This window comes from Phacochoerus africanus, chromosome 9 (genome assembly GCF_016906955.1).
Source record: "Phacochoerus africanus isolate WHEZ1 chromosome 9, ROS_Pafr_v1, whole genome shotgun sequence".
Taxonomy (NCBI): Eukaryota; Metazoa; Chordata; class Mammalia; order Artiodactyla; family Suidae; genus Phacochoerus; species Phacochoerus africanus.
Window position 1 is genome coordinate 39,558,689 of NC_062552.1, and position 20,780 is coordinate 39,579,468.

Below are 20,780 nucleotides of genomic sequence, written 5' to 3' on the forward strand. Positions count from 1 at the left end.
ATTGTGTCAAACTATGAGTGATTTGATTGGTTAAATTTTGGTATTCATTCAACAATAACAAAAATAAGGTTGAAAAATGCTGTTATAGAAGTCTATTATTTTTTTTTTTTTTTTTTGTCTTTTTGCTATTTCTTGGGCCGCTCCCGCGGCATATGGAGGTTCCCAGGCTAGGGGTCCAATCGGAGCTGTAGCCACTGGCCTACGCCAGAGCCACAGCAACACGGGATCCGAGCTGCATCTGCAACCTACACCACAGCTCACGGCAACGCCGGATCGTTAACCCACTGAGCAAGGGCAGGGACCGAACCCGCAACCTCATGGTTCCTAGTCGGATTCGTTAACCACTGCGCCACCACGGGAACTCCAGAAGTCTATTATTGACATGGAAAGATGTTCATGATATACTGAGAGAAGTAACAAAATATATTTGAATAATCAATAAAGATATGTAAATAAACACAGAATGTCATTGTCACCTTATCCAAAAGACTTCCCTAATTACTCTATCCTTTACCTTATTTTCTTTTTTTAGGCACTTGTCATTACCTAACCTGCACTTGCTTATTTATTGACTATCTTCTCCTCTCCTATTTCACAAGAATAAGGACCTTGTCCATATAGTTTCCTACTATACTTCCCATATCTAGAATAGTGCTTGGCACTTTTTTGGAGATTAAGACCTATTTGTTAAACAAATGAACAGAAGAAGGGTATTTGGAATAATATATGACAAGGTATTAATAAGAGCTGTGTCTAGGTGAATGGAATTGTGGAATTGAGTGTATTTGTTTATTTTTATGAAATGATCTATTCAAGAAAATACTAAACAAATTATGCATTTTAAAAAGAGGCAAAGAAAGAAGAAATACCAAGGACAGGAAACAAAGGCCATGGAGAGAACATTCTTTACTGATGAAATGAAAATCAAATGGCAACACATCCTTGTTAGTATCAGAGAACATGAAGACTCACTAAAGTCAAGATGATATATTATCAAGGAGTTGGTTATAAATGGAACTCCAAACAATGTAGTCAACTACAAAGGGCCAGAACTTTCAAGCTCTTCTCCCATTCCAACGCCCTGAACTCCATGTTACTGGTATAAAAATATTGTCCTACCTGGTTGAGAAAGAGAACTCTCTCAGGAAGATATAAAAATATTACAGCTTCATTGACAGAGAATACAGAATATCTTCTTCTCTAACCCCCAACATAAACTGAGCATCTACTATGTACTAGACATCCAGATGCTGTGAGAAACACCAAAGTCAGAAACTATATATTCTATTATTCTCAAGAAGTTCTCCTTTAGTGGAAGACACAGGCATGAGAACTGACATGATCTTAATCATATTTTCAATAAGAGAGAACAAAATAAGTCTTATAAAGAAACAAAGTAATATATAATGGGAGTGCCAAAAAAGCTGCTCCCTCAATCTGGGTATAATTCAGGATTTCTTCATGGAGAAGGAAGTATCCAAGTTGGGCCGTAGTGGATGAATAGGGTTGGGAGAAAGATTATTCCAGGCTAGGAGGATTATAAAATACAAAATTAGAGAGCATACTATACATACTACACATCTGGAAAAGCATTTTGAAGTGGCAGGAGTGTTAAGGTGTGGTGTCATATTTCTTGAGCACTACCCATTTACTACATGCCAGGCACATATGAACTATGTATTGGGGACTATATTGGAAAATGAGATGGATATGATCCCTGATCCCTTGAACCTTAAAGTCTATTTGGCAAACACATGTAATTATATAATTACAACAGTCACAACTGCTAAGAAGGAAAATGTCAATGTATTATAAGAGTGTGTATTAGACAAATTTAACAACCTGGAAAATCAAGGAAAGGAGTCAGGGAAATAAGTTAAGCTGTGACCTGAGGATGAATATGAGTTAGAAGACAGGATAAGAAAAGAGTGGGAAGAGGATGGTAACCAGAGGAAAGAGAAGATGCAGACATTAAAGGGGATGAACTATTTGAGGAATGAAAAGGCCAGTAATGAAATTACAGAGAACAAAGGGAGAAAGAGGCATGGAACAAGACTGAAGAGGTAGGCAAGCAAGTACAGCAATCACTGGCTATACATGGAGAAAGAATGAAGACTGTAGCAGTAGGAGCAAGAATTGAGGATGGCTTGAACTTGGATGAAATAGAGATGATGAGATGAATGGAACTGAGATTTACTTCGGAGGGAGAATTGGGAGAATCTGTATTTGATTTGCTGTGTGGAGCAATTGAGGAGAGGGAAGCACCAAGAATGCTTTTCAGGTTGTTGGCATGAAAACTATTAGATAGTGGTGTCATTCATTGAGATGAGTAACAATGGAGGAAGAAAAGGTTAGAAGGAAGGGGAGGAGTTCCCGTCGTGGCGCAGTGGTTAACGAATCCGACTAGGAACCATGAGGTTGAGGGTTCGGTCCCTGCCCTTGCTCAGTGGGTTAACGATCCGGCGTTGCCGTGAGCTGTGGTGTAGGTTGCAGATGCGGCTCGGATCCCGCGTTGCTGTGGCTCTGGTGTAGGCCGGTGGCTACAGCTCTGATTCAACCCCTAGCCTGGGAACCTCCATATGCCGAGGGAGCGGCCCAAGAAATAGCAACAACAACAACAACAAAAAGACAAAAAAAAAAAAAAAAGAAGGAAGGGGAGCACAGTTGTTAGTTTAGTTTAGGCTATATTGATTTTGAGATGTTTATGAGACAATGAAGTAGAAATTGTGAGTAGTCTACTAGATACTCAGATTTGAACTCTGGAGGATCATCTGAGCTATAATATAAAACTGAAAGTTGTCAGTATGGTATTTCAGCATAGGACTGCATGAAATGACCCAGAGAGAAAGAAGAATTCTGGAGAACTAGGCTAGAACTAAGCCCTGAAGAACTAAAATATTTAAAGATTAAACAGAAGCAGGCAGCATACAAGGAGGAAAAAAATGCGATAAAAGTCGAAGAAAACATTTTTTAGGTGAGAGGGGTTCCCTGTATCAAATACTAATTTTTATTTTCTTTTGCCTTTTTTTTTAGGGCCACACCCAAGGCATACGGAAGTTCTCAGCCTAGGGGTCAAATTGGAGCTTCAGCTGTGGCCTACAACACAGCCACAGCAACAAGGGACCTGAGCCACTTCCGCAACCTATATCACAGCTCACAGCAACACTGGATCCTTAATCCACTGAGCAAGGCCAGGGATTGAACCTGTGTCCTCATAGATACTAGCTGGGTTCATTACCACTGAGCCACAACTGGAACTGCCTCAATTACTAATTTGAACTTCCTCAATTACTAATTTGAGAACTGAAATTTGAGGCTGTACAACATAGAGGTGACCTTGTTACTAAACATGAACCTACAAAATGGTATTACAAGTTATGAGAAGACTAGAAGCCAGACTGAAGTGGGTTAAGGAGTAGATCCTAGTACCAGAACATAGAGGGCCCTGACTGCTGAGGATTTGGGATTCTACACTGTGGGCAATGGAGAAGTGCTAAAATCCTGAAGGCAAGTACCACTGATCTGAACTATGCTTGAGAACTCTAGCAAGAGTAAGAACAGGTTGGAAAGGAAGTTAAGAAAATGGTTGGTTAGAAGCCTTTTTTAGGGCCCTATGGAAATAAGAGATATAAGAGAAATAGAAAAGTTGAGTTATTACCTTGCTGTTGGAAGAGGAGTTTGAGGACGATGACATTTTTTCTGGGCTCTTAGATTTTTCCGCTTTCCCCATCTTCTCAGTAGGCTCTCTACTGTCGCTTGAGGACTTCTGTGATTTATCCAAAATGTTAATTCCCAAGATCTGAGCCACTTTGTCCAGCTCAGACTGCTTTTTTTCTGCTTCTTCTGCCTCTTGTCGAAGTTCTGCAATGTCCTTCATAATGTTATCCTGAAGCCGACTCACCTCCACCAGGAGTGGGTCCTTGTGCCCATCCTTCTCCCTTCGTTTCTTACGCAGCATTTCCCCTGAATAATCAAAATGTTCACAAACAAAAAGCAAAAACAAGGAAAGTAGGTTAAGATATCAAGTCACTTTTCAGCCACAAATACTAATTCTCAAGACTTTATGGTAAAAAAATCTTTCTCTGTAAAATATTTGACAAGCAGTTGATACTCTCCTTCTATATGGGCTGGTTTAGGTGAAGCTCCTACTGAAGTAAAGGTTAATTGATTACATTATCTTTTTATTAGCTAAGTTATTACTTAAGGCTCTAGGGACAGGTTTCAGGGAGGGGCTCCATGAATCCCCAAAATGGTATATACTAGTTTGTGGGCATGTGTTAATATGCATTTTAACTATGAATGTTGTGCTTGTCCTCTTTAGAGATCCAGAGAATTATTTGGAGGGCAAAAAACTTTCAGCCACATATTTGACTGTATCTGACTTGAGAACCCTTCACCACACCTCCACTAAGTTTTAGGTTTTTGCCTCAGGCTCACCTAACGTTACTTCTTATTCCAAAATGCAGGTCCTCATGAATTAATCCTCACAGGATTAATAATTAAGTTTCTCATCCCTAAATAATCCAAACCCAAACAGAAGAAGTTATATTTTCTCCCATTCTCTGCTATTCCATGCTGTCACCAACCTGTAATATTCATTCATTCATTCTGGTCTTTTGAGGGCCACACCTGCGGCATATGGAGGTTCCGAGGCTAGGGGTCTAATCAGAGCTGTTGCTGCTGGCCTACACTGGAGCCACAGCAATGCCAGATCCAAGTCGCATCTGCGACCTACACCACAGCTCACGGCAACGCCGGATCCTTAAACCCACTGATCACGGCCAGGGATCAAACCCGCAACCTCATGGTCCCTAGTTGGATTTGTTTTCACTGTGCCACAACAGGAACTCCTCAACCTATAATATTTAGAAGCTATGATTCTTCCTTAGTGTGTATATGAATTCCTAAAAGCATAAACGAAGAGATGGAATCAATTGAGGCGTCATGGACCATCTTTTTTGTGCCAAAAAGGAAGTACTCAAAAAATGATGGGGATATATTAAAAGAACACTGGAGCCAACTTAAAGGAGCTCTCACTGGCCACATGTGGAGCAATTTGAGCATAAGGATAAATAATAATAGTAAAATATTATAACCTACTAAATGAAGAATCCATGAGTTCATACTGATATAAATAGACAAATAAATGGGGGAGGAGGTGTGGGTGGAAAATTCCCCCTGACAGAAAGCCAGCTAATTAAGGTAGAAGAAATGATGAAATCAGAAAAATCACTATTTAACCACCATCATAACAACCAATTGGGAAAGAATCATCAATGAATTTGAAAACTAGTGGGATGAAGTTTGAGGAGTAACTGAATATTTACATAGTCTCAAAGTATCTCCCCTATAAGATACTTATTAATTGAAAAGGGTAAAATAGTAACCTTACAATGAGGAAACCTGGAAGACACCAACTTAACCAAATGATCAAAGCTGACATCGCCAATATGAGACAAATCAACACCTGATATAAACTTAGCATTACTTCCATCATGTTCCTGCCAAAAATACATAATCTGAATTTAATCAAAAGGAAACATCGGACAAACGAAAATTAAAGGACATTCTACAAAATATGTGACCTCTTCTAAGATGTCAGTGTCACAAAGTACAAAGATCTAGGGACTGTCATAGATTAAATGAGACTAAAAGAACTTGAGAATTGAATGTAATGTAATCTTTCTTTTTTTTTTTTTTTTGCTTTAGGACATCAGTGATACAAGTGATGAAATATGAATAAGATCAGTAGACTAGTATATCGCTGTTTTGGTTTTTTCTTCTTTTGTCTTTTTAGGGCTGTACTCGAGGCATATGGAGGTTCCCAGGCTAAGGGTCAAATCAGAGCTGTAACTGCCAGCCTATACCATAGCCAAAGCAATGCCAGATCCCAGCCGAGTCTGCGACCTACACCCCAGCTCACAGCAACGTCAGATCCTTAACCCACTGAATGAAAATAGGGATTGAACCTGTGTCCTTATGGATGCCAGTCAGATTCATTTCTGCTGAGCCACGATGGGAACTCCTAGTATGTTACTGTTGATTTCCTAATTTTGATAAGTATATTATGGTTATGTAAGTGAACTCTTCGTTGTTAGAAGACCCACACTTAAGTGTTTAAGAGTAAGGGTACATCTTATCTACAACTTACTCTTAATTCAGGGAAACTTAAACATACATGCACACACACTACTGAGAAAAAAGGATAGCGTAAATGCTAATAATCATGGAAAACACTTGAGAATCATTTACACTATTAACGCAACTTTTTTATAGGTCTAATTATGTCAAAAAAATTTTTAAGAGTTCCCATTGTGGCTGTTCCCCAGTTCCCCTGGTGGCTTTACAGGTTAAGGATCTGCTTTGTCACTGCTGTGGCTCAGGTCACTGCTGTGGCACAGGTTCAATCCCTGGCCCAGGAACTTTTACATGCCGTGGGCGGGGCCAAAAAAAAAATTTTTTTTTGAAAGTGAGGTTTCACGTCAACGAACCTGTCTGAGTCCCCAAATCTCTCCATTTGGGTCTCCTACTAAAGTTACAGCAGTCATGCAAAGGAGTGTCTGATACCTTGTTGTTTATGAAGCCGCTCCAGTTCTGTCCTGAGATAGTACATCTTCTTTTGGCGAGCTTCCCGGTCACTCTTTAGCTTTTCTCTCTCTTCAATAACCTGCAAAGTACAAAATACTAAGAGATCCTTCAATCTCCAACATCCTCCATTATCTATTGCTCTTTTCCATAAACCTTCATGGTAGATAATATCTATGCAAGGGTCCAAATGCCTGCACACAGGGGCTCTGACTTAGGGTGAAGGTATATTTCATTCCAATCCAAGTGCCAAAATAGAATTATCCTTTCCAGAACTAAATTGATTGGAAAGTACTATTTTTGTGCAGGAAGCACTAAATATTAGATAGTGGTTCTGACCCCAAAAGGAACCATCAAGACAACAACTAATAGGTGTTATGGATGAAGCATTGTTAGTGGCATTATATATATATCATCTTATTTAATCATGACACTATCTCTGTTTCACAATAAGAAAATTGAGGTCGTAAAAGATTAAGTAACATAACCAAGATCATAGAGTAAGGGGATTTTAAAATTCAGGTGCATATGCCCTAAAGCCCTTTATCTTTCAAATGCATTTCTATCATCTAACAAATACGGCTTGTCTATCAAGGACTCATGTGAAAAACCTGCATATTGTCAGCCTTGACTTGAATGCTAGGTTCATAAAGGGAAAGCACTAGTCTTCATTGTCTCTGCAGTCCTAGATTTTGTTGTGCTAAACCTATCCTCTTCTTTATCAAAAGACTTCAAAAAACCAAGACTGGGAATTCCCACTGGGGCTCAGTGGAAACAAATCTGACTAGTATACATGAGGACACAGGTTCAATCCCTGGCCTTGCTCAGTGGGTTAAGGATCTGGTGTTGCCTTAAACTGAGGTGGGTTAAGGATTTAGCATTGCTGTGGCTGTGGTGCAGGCTGGCAGCAATAGCTCTGATTTGACCCCTAGCCTGGGAACCACCATATATGCCTTGGGTGTAGCCCTAAAAAGACAAAAAAACCCCACAAAAACTCAAAACAAACCCAAAACAAAAGACAAAGACTGAAGTTCAGAATACCCAAGAACAACAGAAAATTAAGAGGTGTTTTTTTGTTTTCTCAAGGATTAGCAAAATTTCTTTTAAACTAGAAAAAATGAGATTAGCCCTCCAATTTTACCTTTTCTATTTTTCTTCTTAGGCCTTAACTATTTTATTAGCAAACCAAATTTACACAAACTACAATTTTAAGTTCCTTAGGTCACCTTAACAAAATGAATTATTATTTATTAAGGACCTTCAAAATTAACAGTATGTAGTAATTTTTTATTTGAAATTCTTCTATTGTATATTGTATGTCCCCTACGTAATTTTTACCTACGCTCTAAAACATTCAGAATTATTATATCTTAACCCTAGCCATTACTCCCTTTCTATAGCCTGGGAACCCAATGAACCTTAAAAGTATAAAAAGTACTTCATGAAAGTGTCATAAAATATATTATTATTCCTGGACTCTAAGTTAAAATAGTAAAGTTTATTTTTTGGTTTAATTATCAAGCAACAACTAGTTATTAGTTTTTAAACCCCATAACCACTACAGGAAAAGGATCCAAAACTCATTGGGATGAAACACAGATATCTTGCCTTCTCCTTCACCCAATCCAACTTTGGTTCCACACTCCCTGATGAGGTCATATTTAAGACTTCAAGGTTCCCAGCTCCTACCCATAGTATCCTAAGGCTGATAATTCAGACAGAGAAATAAACTTTAAAAAGAAAAAAGAAGTCTAGCAATCACAGTGGAACCTAGGGCCAGACTTAGTTCAAATGAGAAAACATGAAAGAAAAACATTATAAATAAAGACTGCTTTGTGCCTTGCAAATTTTCAGCTCCCTCTAAAAGACAAATACTCAAGTTTGATCCCCATCCTGGCACAGTGGGTTAAAGGAGCTGCAGCGTAGGTGCATCCCTGGCACCTACCTGGTGCCACCCCTAGCCCAAGAACTCATTATGCCAAAGGGTGACCAAAAAAGAAAAAAAATTTAATTTTTGAAATCTTTTTTGTCTTTTTAGGGCCTCACCCATGGCATATGTAAGTTCCCAGGCTAGGGATCAAAGCTGAGCTGTAGCTGCTGGCCTACACCACAGCCACAGCAACACCAGATCCTTAACCCACTGAGCGAGGCCAGGGATAAAACCTGCATCCTCATGTATGCTAGACAGTTTCGTTTCTGCTGAGCCATGATGGGAACGCAAAAAAAATTCTTTTAATTTATGTTAAAATAGAAGATTCAGGCCTAGAATGCTCAAAGTTAATACTCACCTTCTGCTTCTGAGAAGCACGGTTCTTCTCATCAGATATCTTCTCCGGATTATATCTTATGAGTGATGGGATAGACACCTGTACAGGCACTTGGGCAGTAGAAATTGAGCTTAGCACTGACTCCTCCTGCTTGGGCTCATCAGGAGTCACAGTGGGGATCACACGGAGATTGGGACGGCTACGGGTAGCTTGTTTGGTAACTGGCATTATCCTGTGTGGTTCAGGTAGAGGGTGGTTGGAAGGCTGGGAGGTGGGGTACATGGGCCACCTTGAGGCTGCATATGCCATATAGTGCCTATAGGCATCAAAGGAAGCAGGGGGAATGGCAGGTCCCTGGTAGTTTGGAGGTATCCGAGCTGCAGCAAACTGAGAGGCCCTTGGCACATGAAACTGAGATAAAGAAGCAGGGTGTGGAAGTCTAATTGGGGTAGACGGGGCTGAGGGCAACATGCACCTGACTGCAACAGGTGACTGAAACCCACTGCCAACCATCTCAGGTCCTGCAATATGACCCACTGGATGGTCTGACTTTAGGAATGGGGGGCTGTTTTTTGTAAGCAGGTAAGGATCCACAGGGGAGACAGGGTGTGGATGGGACACCTCTGGGGAGTGGGTATTGCAATGGTGTGCCTCCCCACTCTCTAGTCTGTGAGGATCTGCAGAGCGCCGATCAGCTGAGAAACGTCGGTCAGCTGAAGAACAGCGGTCTGCTGAAAAGTGCCGGTCAACTGAGGAACGGCGGTCAGCAGAGGAGCGTGACGGCTTCTTGCCATGAAGTCGTTCCTGGGTTCGTGCAGCCAGTTTACTAATCTCTGCTACTCCAATATCCAGCCCTATGGTCTTGAGCAAATCATGAATCTTGGCATATTCTGGATTGGTCTCTTCTATTGATTCTAGCTTTACGGCTGGAGCTGAAGAGGGTAGGGAGCTTGCCTTCTGCCTCATAACTTCAACTTCAGAGCCCCCAAGGGCCTTTGGTGGAGAGTCTGCCTTTAAATCCTCTTCTTCATCCCCATAGAGAAATTTCTCCTCATCCTCAATATCAGGGAAGCTACGTCGCCTTTTTTCCTGTGTACTTGTGGAATCTGCTAACATGCTCAGAATGCAGGAGAAACCACTGCCATCCTGGCTAGCTCTCTCATGAGGAAGCAAGAAGTCTGTGTGTCGCTCAGGTCCCTCAGCCTTCATATCCAATTTTTCCTTGTGGCACAAAAAACTTCCAAAGTTCTCTCTGAGGGGACTGCTGTCTTTTGGTATCCCAGGGAGGGGGCCCCATTGGTAGAGGTTGCCCTGAGATTCCTTCAGGGTAGTCTCTACCATAGTTCCCTTGTTTTCAACCTCTGAGGCAAAAGCAGCAATAGCACCACTTAGTGGAAGAGATGAGTGTGCAGGGTAAAGAGGGTGATCCTGGCTAGAGCTTGTACTGCTGGAAAAATTCTCAAGCTGCAAAGACAAACATAACTGATTTAGCCTCTGTGTAGAATCTCAGAAAAGTAGTAATTAAGATAAATACTTTGTTCTTGAATTAATAGGGGAAGATAAGTATGGATGAAAGGAGGTCCGGGAGTTCCCTTTGTGGCTCAGCAGTTAATGAACCTAACTAGGATCCGTAAGGATGTGGGTTCAACCCCTGGCCTCGCTCAGTGGCTTAAGGAATCAGCATTGCCATGATCTGTGGTATAGGCTGCAGACGTGGCTTGGATCCTGCACTGCTGGGGCTGTGGCATAGGCCAGCGGCTGTAGCTCCAATTCAACCCCTAGCCCAGGAACTTCCATATGCCACAGGTGCAGCCCTGAAAAAGAAGAAAAAAGGTGGTCCTTAGCCAGGTTTAAGATTTGGGATCCCGGAGTTCCCATCATGGCTCAGTGGTTAAGAAACACAACCAGTATCCATGAGGATGCAGGTTCAATCACTGGCCTCACTCAGTGGGTCGGGGATCTGGTATTGCCATGAGTGGTGGTGTAGGTTGCAGATGTGGCTCAGATCCCACACTGGCCAGCAGTTACAACTCCGATTCGACCCCTAGCCTGGGAACCTCCATGTACCATGAGTTTGGCCATAAAAAGACAGAAAAAAAAAGAGAGAGAGAGAGATTTGGGTTCCCATTTCTCCAGATGGTTCTGCTGTAGCAAGAGGAAATAGAAAAGATTGAATCTTTACTTTTGGTCATCTGTTGTAGTCTTTACCAAGGAATTTGAATTCAAAAGGACTTGAGAGATGCTCTGGCTTACTTGCTTTCTTCTTTATGAATCCCCCCCCCCCCCCTCAAAAAAACATACAAAAAGCGGAGCTACTTTGAAGTAGGATCAGGAAACTCTGAAACCCTACCTGATCAGTCTCTCCTTGCTTTTCTAAGTGCCCTTAGGCACTTCTTCAGAAACATTTAGTTCCTAAGAGGACAGGTTAAAACTAGTGCTCATGTCTGTTCATCTTTTCAAAAGTAAGAATATCAAGGCCCAGAATGGTAAGGTGACTTTAAAAATCACACAGCAAGTTGGAGGTAGATGGGTCCAGCCAGAATCAGAATCATCTGATTTTGGTTTAGTGTCCTACCACTCACACATTTTTTTCTTCTCTTTAGAGATGAGAAAAATTCAGATCAGCTCCTCCTTTTGCCTTTTAAGCTTCATTTCCAAGAAACCCATATTCAAAGTTCCTACAGGACTATCTAATTTAGAGGGAAAAAAAAACTTTTAATACTCTCCAAACCTCTATTGTTGTATTACGAGGCTTAGAGTTCCCTTTTGAGAGTACCAGAAGGTACAGCTCATAGGCACAAAAAATCTAGTCCAGCATATATCCCAAAGATTCTTTATGGACACAGCCCCCAGGAAATTAACTAGGCTTTAAAATACCAGAAGAACTAGCAAGAGACCCTAGAAGAAATACAGCATAGACCTGCATGGAAGGCTCCATGTCCACTTCAATCCGCTTCTTCAAAATTGACTTCTTGGGCATCACAGATACTTCTTCAGGCCGGTGTAAAGAATACCCTGGCTCTGATGCTGTTAGAGCACTTGACAATCCAGGGATGGGACAGCCAGTGGTACCACCATCAACTCCCACCAGTTCCTGAGTCAAGCTCCTACTTCGTTCCTCCTCTTCCTCTCGTTTTCGCCTAGCAAGGTCCAGCTCTCGAAACTCAGGGTCTAGAAACCTAGGGCTCGGGCTCCGCCTACGCTGTCGATAGTTGCGAGTCCCTGATGTAAAACCTGGGTGATCACCTCCCACGCTGTGTATCTTCTCTGTGTCATCGTAACGGGGCCGTTTGGCCTCCCGGCTCCTTTCCTCGGGTTGTACAGAGTAGGAGCCTTTGAGTTTGTCTCTATTCCGTTCTGTTCCCCGCAAGAGTTCATCATGACAACTGATATGGGCACTATAATCAGATCTATGTAGGAAAGCTTCTCTTGCTCGGTAGTCCTCATCAAGTTGTCCCAAGAAGGGACTGAGAGGTGCCTCCTCCCGGGAAATGTATCGTTCAAGACCTCGAGAGCACTGGGAGTTTCGAGTGAAGACAGAATCATCAGTCAGGTCATCCCTGAAGAAAGAGACAAGTATCACTGAATACAATGGACTTGGAAAGAGCAATACCAGACATGGATAAGAAACTGATTATTTGGCAAGGGGGCAGTGGAATGCTTAAAACAAAAGATAAAAATCATGAAGTCCAAGAACAAATCAATGCATATACATGGAACATTTCTTTTCCCTTTCCCAAGGGCACAAGCAGCTGCAGCTTCTAACCAAGAGGAGATATTACAAATTTATCTAGATTGAATTCTTAGGCTAATCTCTTTGATTAGACTTCAGGGATACAGAGAATCGTGGCAGGGTTTGGGAGATGTGAAAACATCACTACCAGACTTCAAAGAGTTGTGATTACACAACTTCACATTAGCTAAATTCTAGCTCTTTACTACTAAAAATGTGGTCTGAATGAGCAACATCAGTATTAACCAGGAAGTTTTCAGAAATGCAGATTTAAAGGTACTACCCAGGCCTACTGAATCGGAACTAGCTTTTTTTTTTTTTTTTTTAATGGCTGAACCCTGGGAGTTCCCTTCGTGGCGCAGTGGTTAACTAATCCGACTAGGAACCATGAGGTTGCGGGTTCCATCCCTGACCTTGCTCAGTGGGTTAATGATCCGGCGTTGCTGTGAGCTGTGGTGTAGATTGCAGACGTGGCTCGGATCCCGCGTTGCTGTGGCTCTGGTGTAGGCTGGCGGCTACAGCTCCGATTGGAACCCTAGCCTGGAAACCTCCATATGCCTCAGGAGCGGCCCAAAAAAATAGCAAAAAAGACCAAAAAAAAAAAAAAAAAGGCTGAACCCTCAGCATATGGAAATTCCCAGGCCAGGGACTGAATCTGAGCTGCAGCTGTGACTTACGCTACAGCTCTGGCAACAATGGATCCTTTTTTTTTTTTTTTTGGTCTTTTTAGGGCTGTAACCGGGGGCATATGGAGGTTCCCAGGCTAGGGGTCCAATCAGAACCACAGCCACTGGCCTACGCCACAGCCACACCAGATCTGAGCTCATGGCAACACCGGATCTTTAACCCACTAAGCGAGACCAGGGATCGAACCTGAATCCTCATGGGCACTAGTCAGATTTGCTTCCACTGAGCCATGATGGGAACTCCAACACTGGATCCCTTAACCCACTGCACCTTGCCAGGGATCAAAGCCAAGCCTCTGCAGCCACCCAAGCTACTGCAGTTGGATTCTTAACCCACTGAGCCACAGCAAGAACTCCCAGAATTTATGTATTAACAAGCTCTCCAGGTGATCTGTATGCATTTTAAATTTTGAGAAACACCAGTCTAGATCAATAATTTTCAAGCTGTGTTTCACAGAGATTTTGAAAAGTACTCAGGAGCCGCCTAAAGGAAGGAGGTAGAGAGCCTGCACGGAGAGCCTTATTGAAATCATACTAGCCAGAACTTTATCTGTTTACATAGTAAAATTCTACAGAATATCTCATTTGGAAAAAAAGTTTCACTCTGGGGAGAAAAAATTTTAACCACTGATCTATCCAATTGGCATGATTTTCTCATAAGTTGTAGAAGGTTCTCCAGTTGCTTCATTTTGCTGGCTCAGATATTTTAAAAACCCATAAAACTCCCTCACAGCCTGTTTTGTGACCCTTTTTCCTTCCTTGCCTGGATAGCCACAAAAAAGAGTATGGGATGGTTTATCTCACTATATATTTTTATTTTATAAAAATAAAAATGTCTTAGACTTCTATGGCATGAAAGTGAAAATATAGGATAGGACATCTGTCCTTTTATCTCAGATCTCTACACTACACACAGTAGTCCTAATCTTTTGGGGCAATATGGTTATAGAGCCTCTACTGTCCCCCTAAAAGTTTCTGATTTAAATCACAGATAGAAATAAAGATTCACTAGCACTTCAAGCATAAAACTTTGAATAATTTACATGTCACATTCCAGAGTGAATTATCATCCAGTGGTAATTAGTTTTCTACGGTTTCTAGCAGCTACTTCTGTTTTTCTGTGAGTTTCTAGAAATGACTTTAATTTATTTTTGTTGTTGTTGTTGTTTTTGGTTTTTTTTTTGTCTTTTTGCCATTTCTTGGGCCGCTCCCACGGCACATGGAGGTTCCCAGGCTAGGGGTCAAATCGGAGCTGTAGCCGCCAGCCTATGCCAGAGCCACAGCAATGCGGGATCCGAGCCGCATCTGCAACCTACACCACAGCTCACGGCAACGCTAGATCGTTAACCCACTGAGCAAGGGCAGGGACCGAACCCGCAACCTCATGGTTCCTAGTCGGATTTGTTAACCACTGCGGCACGATGGGAACTCCTCTTTGTTTTTTTAAGTCGTTTTCCTATCTCTGGAACTAAGAACATCAAAGCATTGCCTTTTCTCATTCACCGGCCCAACCCTTGTTTGGATTTAGACCTGGGTAACACCTATAAATAACTTTATGAAAGACTATAAGGGATAAACTAAGAAGTTCCCCTGTGGTGCAGTGGGTTAAGGATACAGCAGATGCCATAGCTGTGGCACAGGTTGCAACTGCAGCTTGGGTTCGATCCCTGGCCCAGGAGCTTCCATGTGCCTCAGGTGTGGCAAAAAAAAAGTTAAAATAGAAGATGTGGTATATATACACAATGGAATACTACTCAGCCATAAAAAGGACAAAATAATGCCATTTGCAACAACATGGATGGAACTAGAGACTCTCATACTAAGTGAAGTAAGTCAGAAAGAGAAAGAAAAACACCATATGAGATCACTTATATCTGGAATCTAACATACAGCACAAATAAACCTGTCCACAGAAAAGAAACTCATGGACTTGGAGAACAGAGTTGTGGTTGCCAAGGGGGAGGGGAATGGAGTGGGGTGGACTGGGAATCTGGGGTTAATAGATGAAACTATCACTTTGGAATGGAGAAGCAATGAGATCCTGCTGTATAGCACAAGGAACTATTACCTAGTCACTTACAATGAAGCATGATGGAGGATAATGTGAGAAAAAAATGTATATATGTGTGACTGGGTCACTTTGCTATACAGAAAAAAATCGACAGAACACTGTAAATCAAATATAATAGAAAAAATAAAAATGATTTTTAAAAAAAGTTAAAATAAAAATACCATAAAGGATCAACTTTAGCACCTCCTCTATAAGAATGACACCTGTGGGAACTGAGGTTCCTGTTACTGACCTTCTCCCCAAGAACTGGGGGAATTCTGAGGTCTCTATGCAGTATGAACTAGAAAAGAATATGAGTGACTAAGGATGATCTCTAAAATCAAACATAACTAGCATAAGATAGTCTACCCAGTAGGTTTGTCAGCCACAAACATATTTCCATGGAGGAATGTTCATGAGTTGACTCACTCCGCTTTCAAAATATCATCTACCATACATAGTCTCTGATCACATTAGTATAGGGAAAAATTACAGGCTCCATGGGTAGCGGCATGGTAGTTCATCCATGGTACCATATTCAGCTCCCTACCTGAACTATTAGATTTCCACCAAGCAACATACTAGCCCAAGATCAAATCCAACATTGAATACCAAGAAGCTATAAATAATGAAATGGGAGTTCCCGTTGTGGTGCAGCGGAAACGAATCCGAGTAGGAACCATGAGATTGTAGGTTCGATCCCTGGCCTTGCTCAGTGGGTTAAGGATCTGGCGTTGCTGTGAGCTGTGGTGTGTAGGTCGAAGACATGGCTCAGATCTGGTGTTGCTGTGGCTCTGACATAGCTGGGTGGCTACAGCTGATAAGACCCGTAACCCGGGAACCTCCATGTGCCGAGGGTGTGGCCCTAAAAAGGACAAAAGACAAAAAAAGAAAAAAAATTAAATGGCTCTCAGAAAGACTCAGTCCAGATTTGCAATCTCCAGGAAAAAGAGGCAAAAACAACAAAAGAAGAGAAACAGTTAAAAGAATGAGCTATCCTGTAAATACAGGCAGAAATCAGGTTGCTTGTTAGAAGAGCTCATGTCCTCCTTCCCCAGTTTTCCCAAAGGATGAGAGAGAGAACTGGCTGCAATAAAAGTGAGTCCTAAAAAGGGCCCCAATCCCCTGTAGCTCCAGTGACAAACTCCCTCTCTGAAAGCTTTGATTACATCCAACTCTTTTCTAAAATAAGGTCTATTTTAAAAATTGATTGTTGGATGTAGGAGATGAGTGCATCAGGGCTCACTACACTATTCTACTTTTTTGTGTGTCTACAAACTCCATTAAACAAGTTTAAAAATATATATGAAACATACATGCACATAAAAGTTTGTACACCAATTTCATAGAATTATCCATAATAGCCAAAAAGTAGAAACAACTGTTTTCCATCCATTCATCACTGGTGAATGAATAAATAAAATACATACAATAAAATATTATTAGCAACAAAAAAGGAATGACACACTGTTTATGCAAAAACACAAATGAATCTTGAAAACACTATGCTCACGAAAAAAACCAGTCACAAATGACCACATACTGTACGATTCTATTTATATAAAATGGCCAGAAAAGGTAAATCTATAGACAGAAAGTGTCTGATAGGCTGGGGTGAGTGGGTGGATGAGATTAACAACCAAGAATGAGGTAATAAAAACATTCTAAAATTGATCATAGTGTTAGATGCACAACTCTGTGAATATGCTAAAAGTCACTGAACTGTACACTCTAAATGGGCGAATTGTATGGTACATGAATTATGGCTCAATAAAGCTGCTAAAAAATGTGTATGATATTAAAAAAAAAGGTCCTCCAGAGCCCAAACTTCCCATTCTTTTCCTCTCCTGTGTCTACAAAATGCTGAAGAAAGCTATTTGCTTCTGTCTTTTCCCTAAGGTAAATTAGAGGGGAAAAAAATCCTACTCCCTGAACATATGTCAGGACAAGGAATTAGGAGATGAGAATTCCATTAATGGAACATATAATGAGCAGAGTACTTTGATAAACAGGGGAAATCAACTTCACATCCACAGGTCTTTAGAAGAGTCTTCATGCAACCTGTTCATGCTCTTTTTTCAGATTAAGTTACAGTCCTACACACAGAGCTGTCATGGTGAGGAGACTGACAACCCTGGCAATCTGGCTATAACCTAGACCTGGTATAAAATTTAACAGATTCAATAAGGGAAGAGAAAGAATACAGGGGCCTCAGGAAAAAATTAACACACATCTACATACAAAGGATAGAAATGATCTGTTTCATTAGCTGAAGACTGGACTATCAGGAAGACATCTTCAGAATGCCAACATTCCAATGGCCTGGTTTAAACAGACAGTAACTATACACACAAACCATATTGAGCAAGAGTGCTGGGGGCAAAAAGTCTAAAGAATGGCCTGCTACCTCCTTTTAGAACCTTCATCTCACTTTCTCTAAAATAAATTTATCTTTCTCGAACCATGATTCATGAAAGAAGATTACTACCTCAAACTCCCTAAGAGGAAATTTTTAATTTTTATAACTTATAAACAGAAATTTGGCTATCTGAAGCACACATGCATAACAAAGTTTAGGAAAGGGGAGGTAACACCCTGGGACTAACAAGAGGAAATGCTAAAGTTACCTCAAAACCTCAGCAAGGAAGGAAGAGAATCACACCATGCAACACCTACTCGGACTGCCTACTCAATCATCTCCCAAAATAGAAGCAGCCAGAAGGGCAAGGGCTGTTGCTTCCATTAAGTGATATAGTCATACACCTCAAAGCCCTACCTTCAGAAGCTTCAGTGTTATATGACACAAGACCGTCCTGCCTTGCTTCACTGCATTGATTAGCCACTGAAGCTTTGAAGTAAATATTACCAAAGGGCAGCACTGGTCCTCAGACTTCCTGCCCAGTTGTCCCCCACCTGCCTGCCTATACTCTGTGCACTACTGCATGGGCAGTCTCAGTTTGATAGAACATTATATTGATTTACTGCTACTGCTAAGCATTTGTGAAAACTCCCAGTGTTACAGACATGGTTCTTAGCTCTCAGAAAGAATGCTTTTCCTGAACTCCCCTCCTTACTTTTTTACTTTGTGAGGTGGAAACCAACCAATGTAGTTATTCATTTTCCATATATACCTAAGTTCCTGGTACCTAAGATCTACCTTTAATACTCTGTGGAGTATATTTGCCCTTCCTCAGTACTCAATGGTTATAAATAACTGAAATCAAACATTTTCAAAGTTAAATATCTCTAACTTTCTATTAAAGCTTATTTATTTTAAATATATATTAGACACCAATTTATCCAAACCCTTTCTGAATATGTATTTCAGCCTGGACAAGGTGAAACATAACACCATTAAAAAAAGATTTCCTAGAGTTCCCTGGTGGCTCAGCCGGCTAATGATCTGGCATTATCACTGCTATGGCTCAGATAGCTGCTGTGGCTTGGATTAGATCCCTAGTCCTGGAATTTCTGCATGCTGCAGGCACAGTGGAAAAAAATTTTCCTATTTTGTCCGGAATTTTCCTTTGTAGAAGGGAGCCTTAGTTCCAGTATTTTAGAATTTATATCATCTCAACTGTTACTAATTTTGGGGGACTGCTTATGTCCCCTCAATTTCCCCCTTTCCAGTTGGGCCAGGACGACATTTTAAAGCCTTCTCTTCTACATAATTCTTTCAGCAACAGGGTCTACCCCACTTAGAAAGCCTTTTCCAATGTTATACTTTATAATTGACATAGGGCATAACTTTAGTGCTGGCAGCATCCTTTCAACTTTTTCACACTGAGAAAACAGCAACATTTCTACCTTCAAGCACTACTACGGTGTGCCCTGCCTCAAATGAAGCCTACCTGTCCACATCCTCCAGATTATCCACTGGTGACCCCAGTCGATCACTAAGCCGCCGTCGTTCAGGTATGCCAACGCAGAAATGGTCATTGCCAACAGTGATCCTTAAGCTCTGTTCCAAAGAGTCAGAACGCAGACCAGGAGAGCGTCTCTACAAAAGTAAAAGATTATAGTCAAAAGAGTCAAAACATCCCTACATCCAAAAACATTCTTCTCTCTAGTCACAAAGTTGTGGTCCTACAGGGTGAGCAGTAACTATATTACTCCAAAAATAAAGGACTTTCGGAGTTCCCACTGTGGTGCAGTGGATTAAGAATCCGATTGCAGTGGCTCCAGTCACTGCAGAAGTACAGGTTCTATCCCCAGCTGGGCGCAGTGGTTAAAGGATCTGGCATTGCCACAGCTGCACCACAGGTCATAGCTGCCACTTGGATTCAATCTCTGGCCCAGGAACTTCCTTACACAGCAGGTGTGGCCATAAAATAAAATTTAAAACAAAATAAAGGACTTTTAAAACAATTATCATTTTCTTAGATGAAAGCCCATACTTCCAACCCTCCCCATCAGTGACCTTTCATTTCCTTGTACCAGGCATGGGGCTAGAGGAGTGAATTAAGTCTGCTCTCAGGACCTACACATTTCCAGTGAAGGAGGCAAGCCAAAAACAGGTTAAAAAAAAAAAAAAAAAGTACTTCTGATAGCGCTATAAAGTGTTATAAAGTCATTAAAACATGACACACAAAAGACACGGGGAGAAAGGAGCTATTTCAAATAAGATGGTTACAGAAGGCTTTCTGAAGTGATACCATTTAACCTGAAGCCTGAATGATGAGAAGTCAGTCTTGCAAAGAACAGACAGATGTTTCAGGAAAAAAGAATATGCCCTATAAAGAGTTTAGCATGTTCTGGGCAACAGAAAGGTGGCCAGTGTGATTGCAGCAAAGTGACAGGAGAAGATGGGCAGAAGCCACAGTTAGGAAATTTGGATTTTATTCTTAGTGTAATAAAAACCCATAGAAAGGCTTCAAGCAGGGAAGTGATATGATCTACTACATACTTCCTCCAGATGCTCACATTGTTCATACCCCCATCTTTTTCAGGTCTTTATTAAAAAGCCACCTTCCCAGAAGGCCTTCCCTGGCTACCCTATTGAAAACTATAACTCCTGTGTTTTCTTTTTCTTAATACTTAATCATACTTAACATGCCAAAACATTTTACTTCTGTCTTATTTATAATCCAACTCCCTGTTAGAATCAAGCTCTATGAGGGCAGGGGTCTTGACTAGTTTGTTCACTACTGTATCCCTAGTGCCAGAAGAGCATGGCAGATGTTCAACAAATATTTCTCAAACATATAAAATGTAGATCTTTAAAAATCATTTTGATTGCTGGGTACAGGAAAAAAAACTGGATGGTAGTAAGTGTGGAGTGTAATGCCATTATCTGGGCAAGTGGTAATACAGTTTAGACTAGATGATGGCAGGAGAAGGACAGTTTTGGGGATGTAGAGGTGACAGATGAAGTTATTCTTACAGATTGGGAGAAGGGAGATGATAACTGTTTCTGGATGGGCAATGGATGATATCATTTACTGAGACAGAAAAGACTG

The 20,780-nt window shown here is 41.2% G+C and overlaps 1 protein-coding gene across 4 annotated transcripts in view; it reads right to left on the reverse strand.

Moving 5' to 3' along the window:
- The window catches only part of LOC125135024 (cysteine-rich protein 3), a 53,582-nt gene that overhangs the window by 31,113 nt on the left and 1,689 nt on the right, over window positions 1-20,780 (reverse strand). For all 4 annotated transcript variants that reach the window (XM_047794631.1, XM_047794628.1, XM_047794630.1 and 1 more), the window contains exons 2-6: window positions 19,173-19,321; window positions 11,773-12,412; window positions 8,874-10,316; window positions 6,568-6,667; window positions 3,659-3,963 (exon numbers count right to left, since the gene is read on the reverse strand). In XM_047794631.1, the coding sequence (XP_047650587.1) occupies window positions 3,659-3,963; window positions 6,568-6,667; window positions 8,874-10,316; window positions 11,773-12,412; window positions 19,173-19,321 (2,637 nt within the window). The remainder of the gene's footprint in view (window positions 1-3,658; window positions 3,964-6,567; window positions 6,668-8,873; window positions 10,317-11,772; window positions 12,413-19,172; window positions 19,322-20,780) is intronic.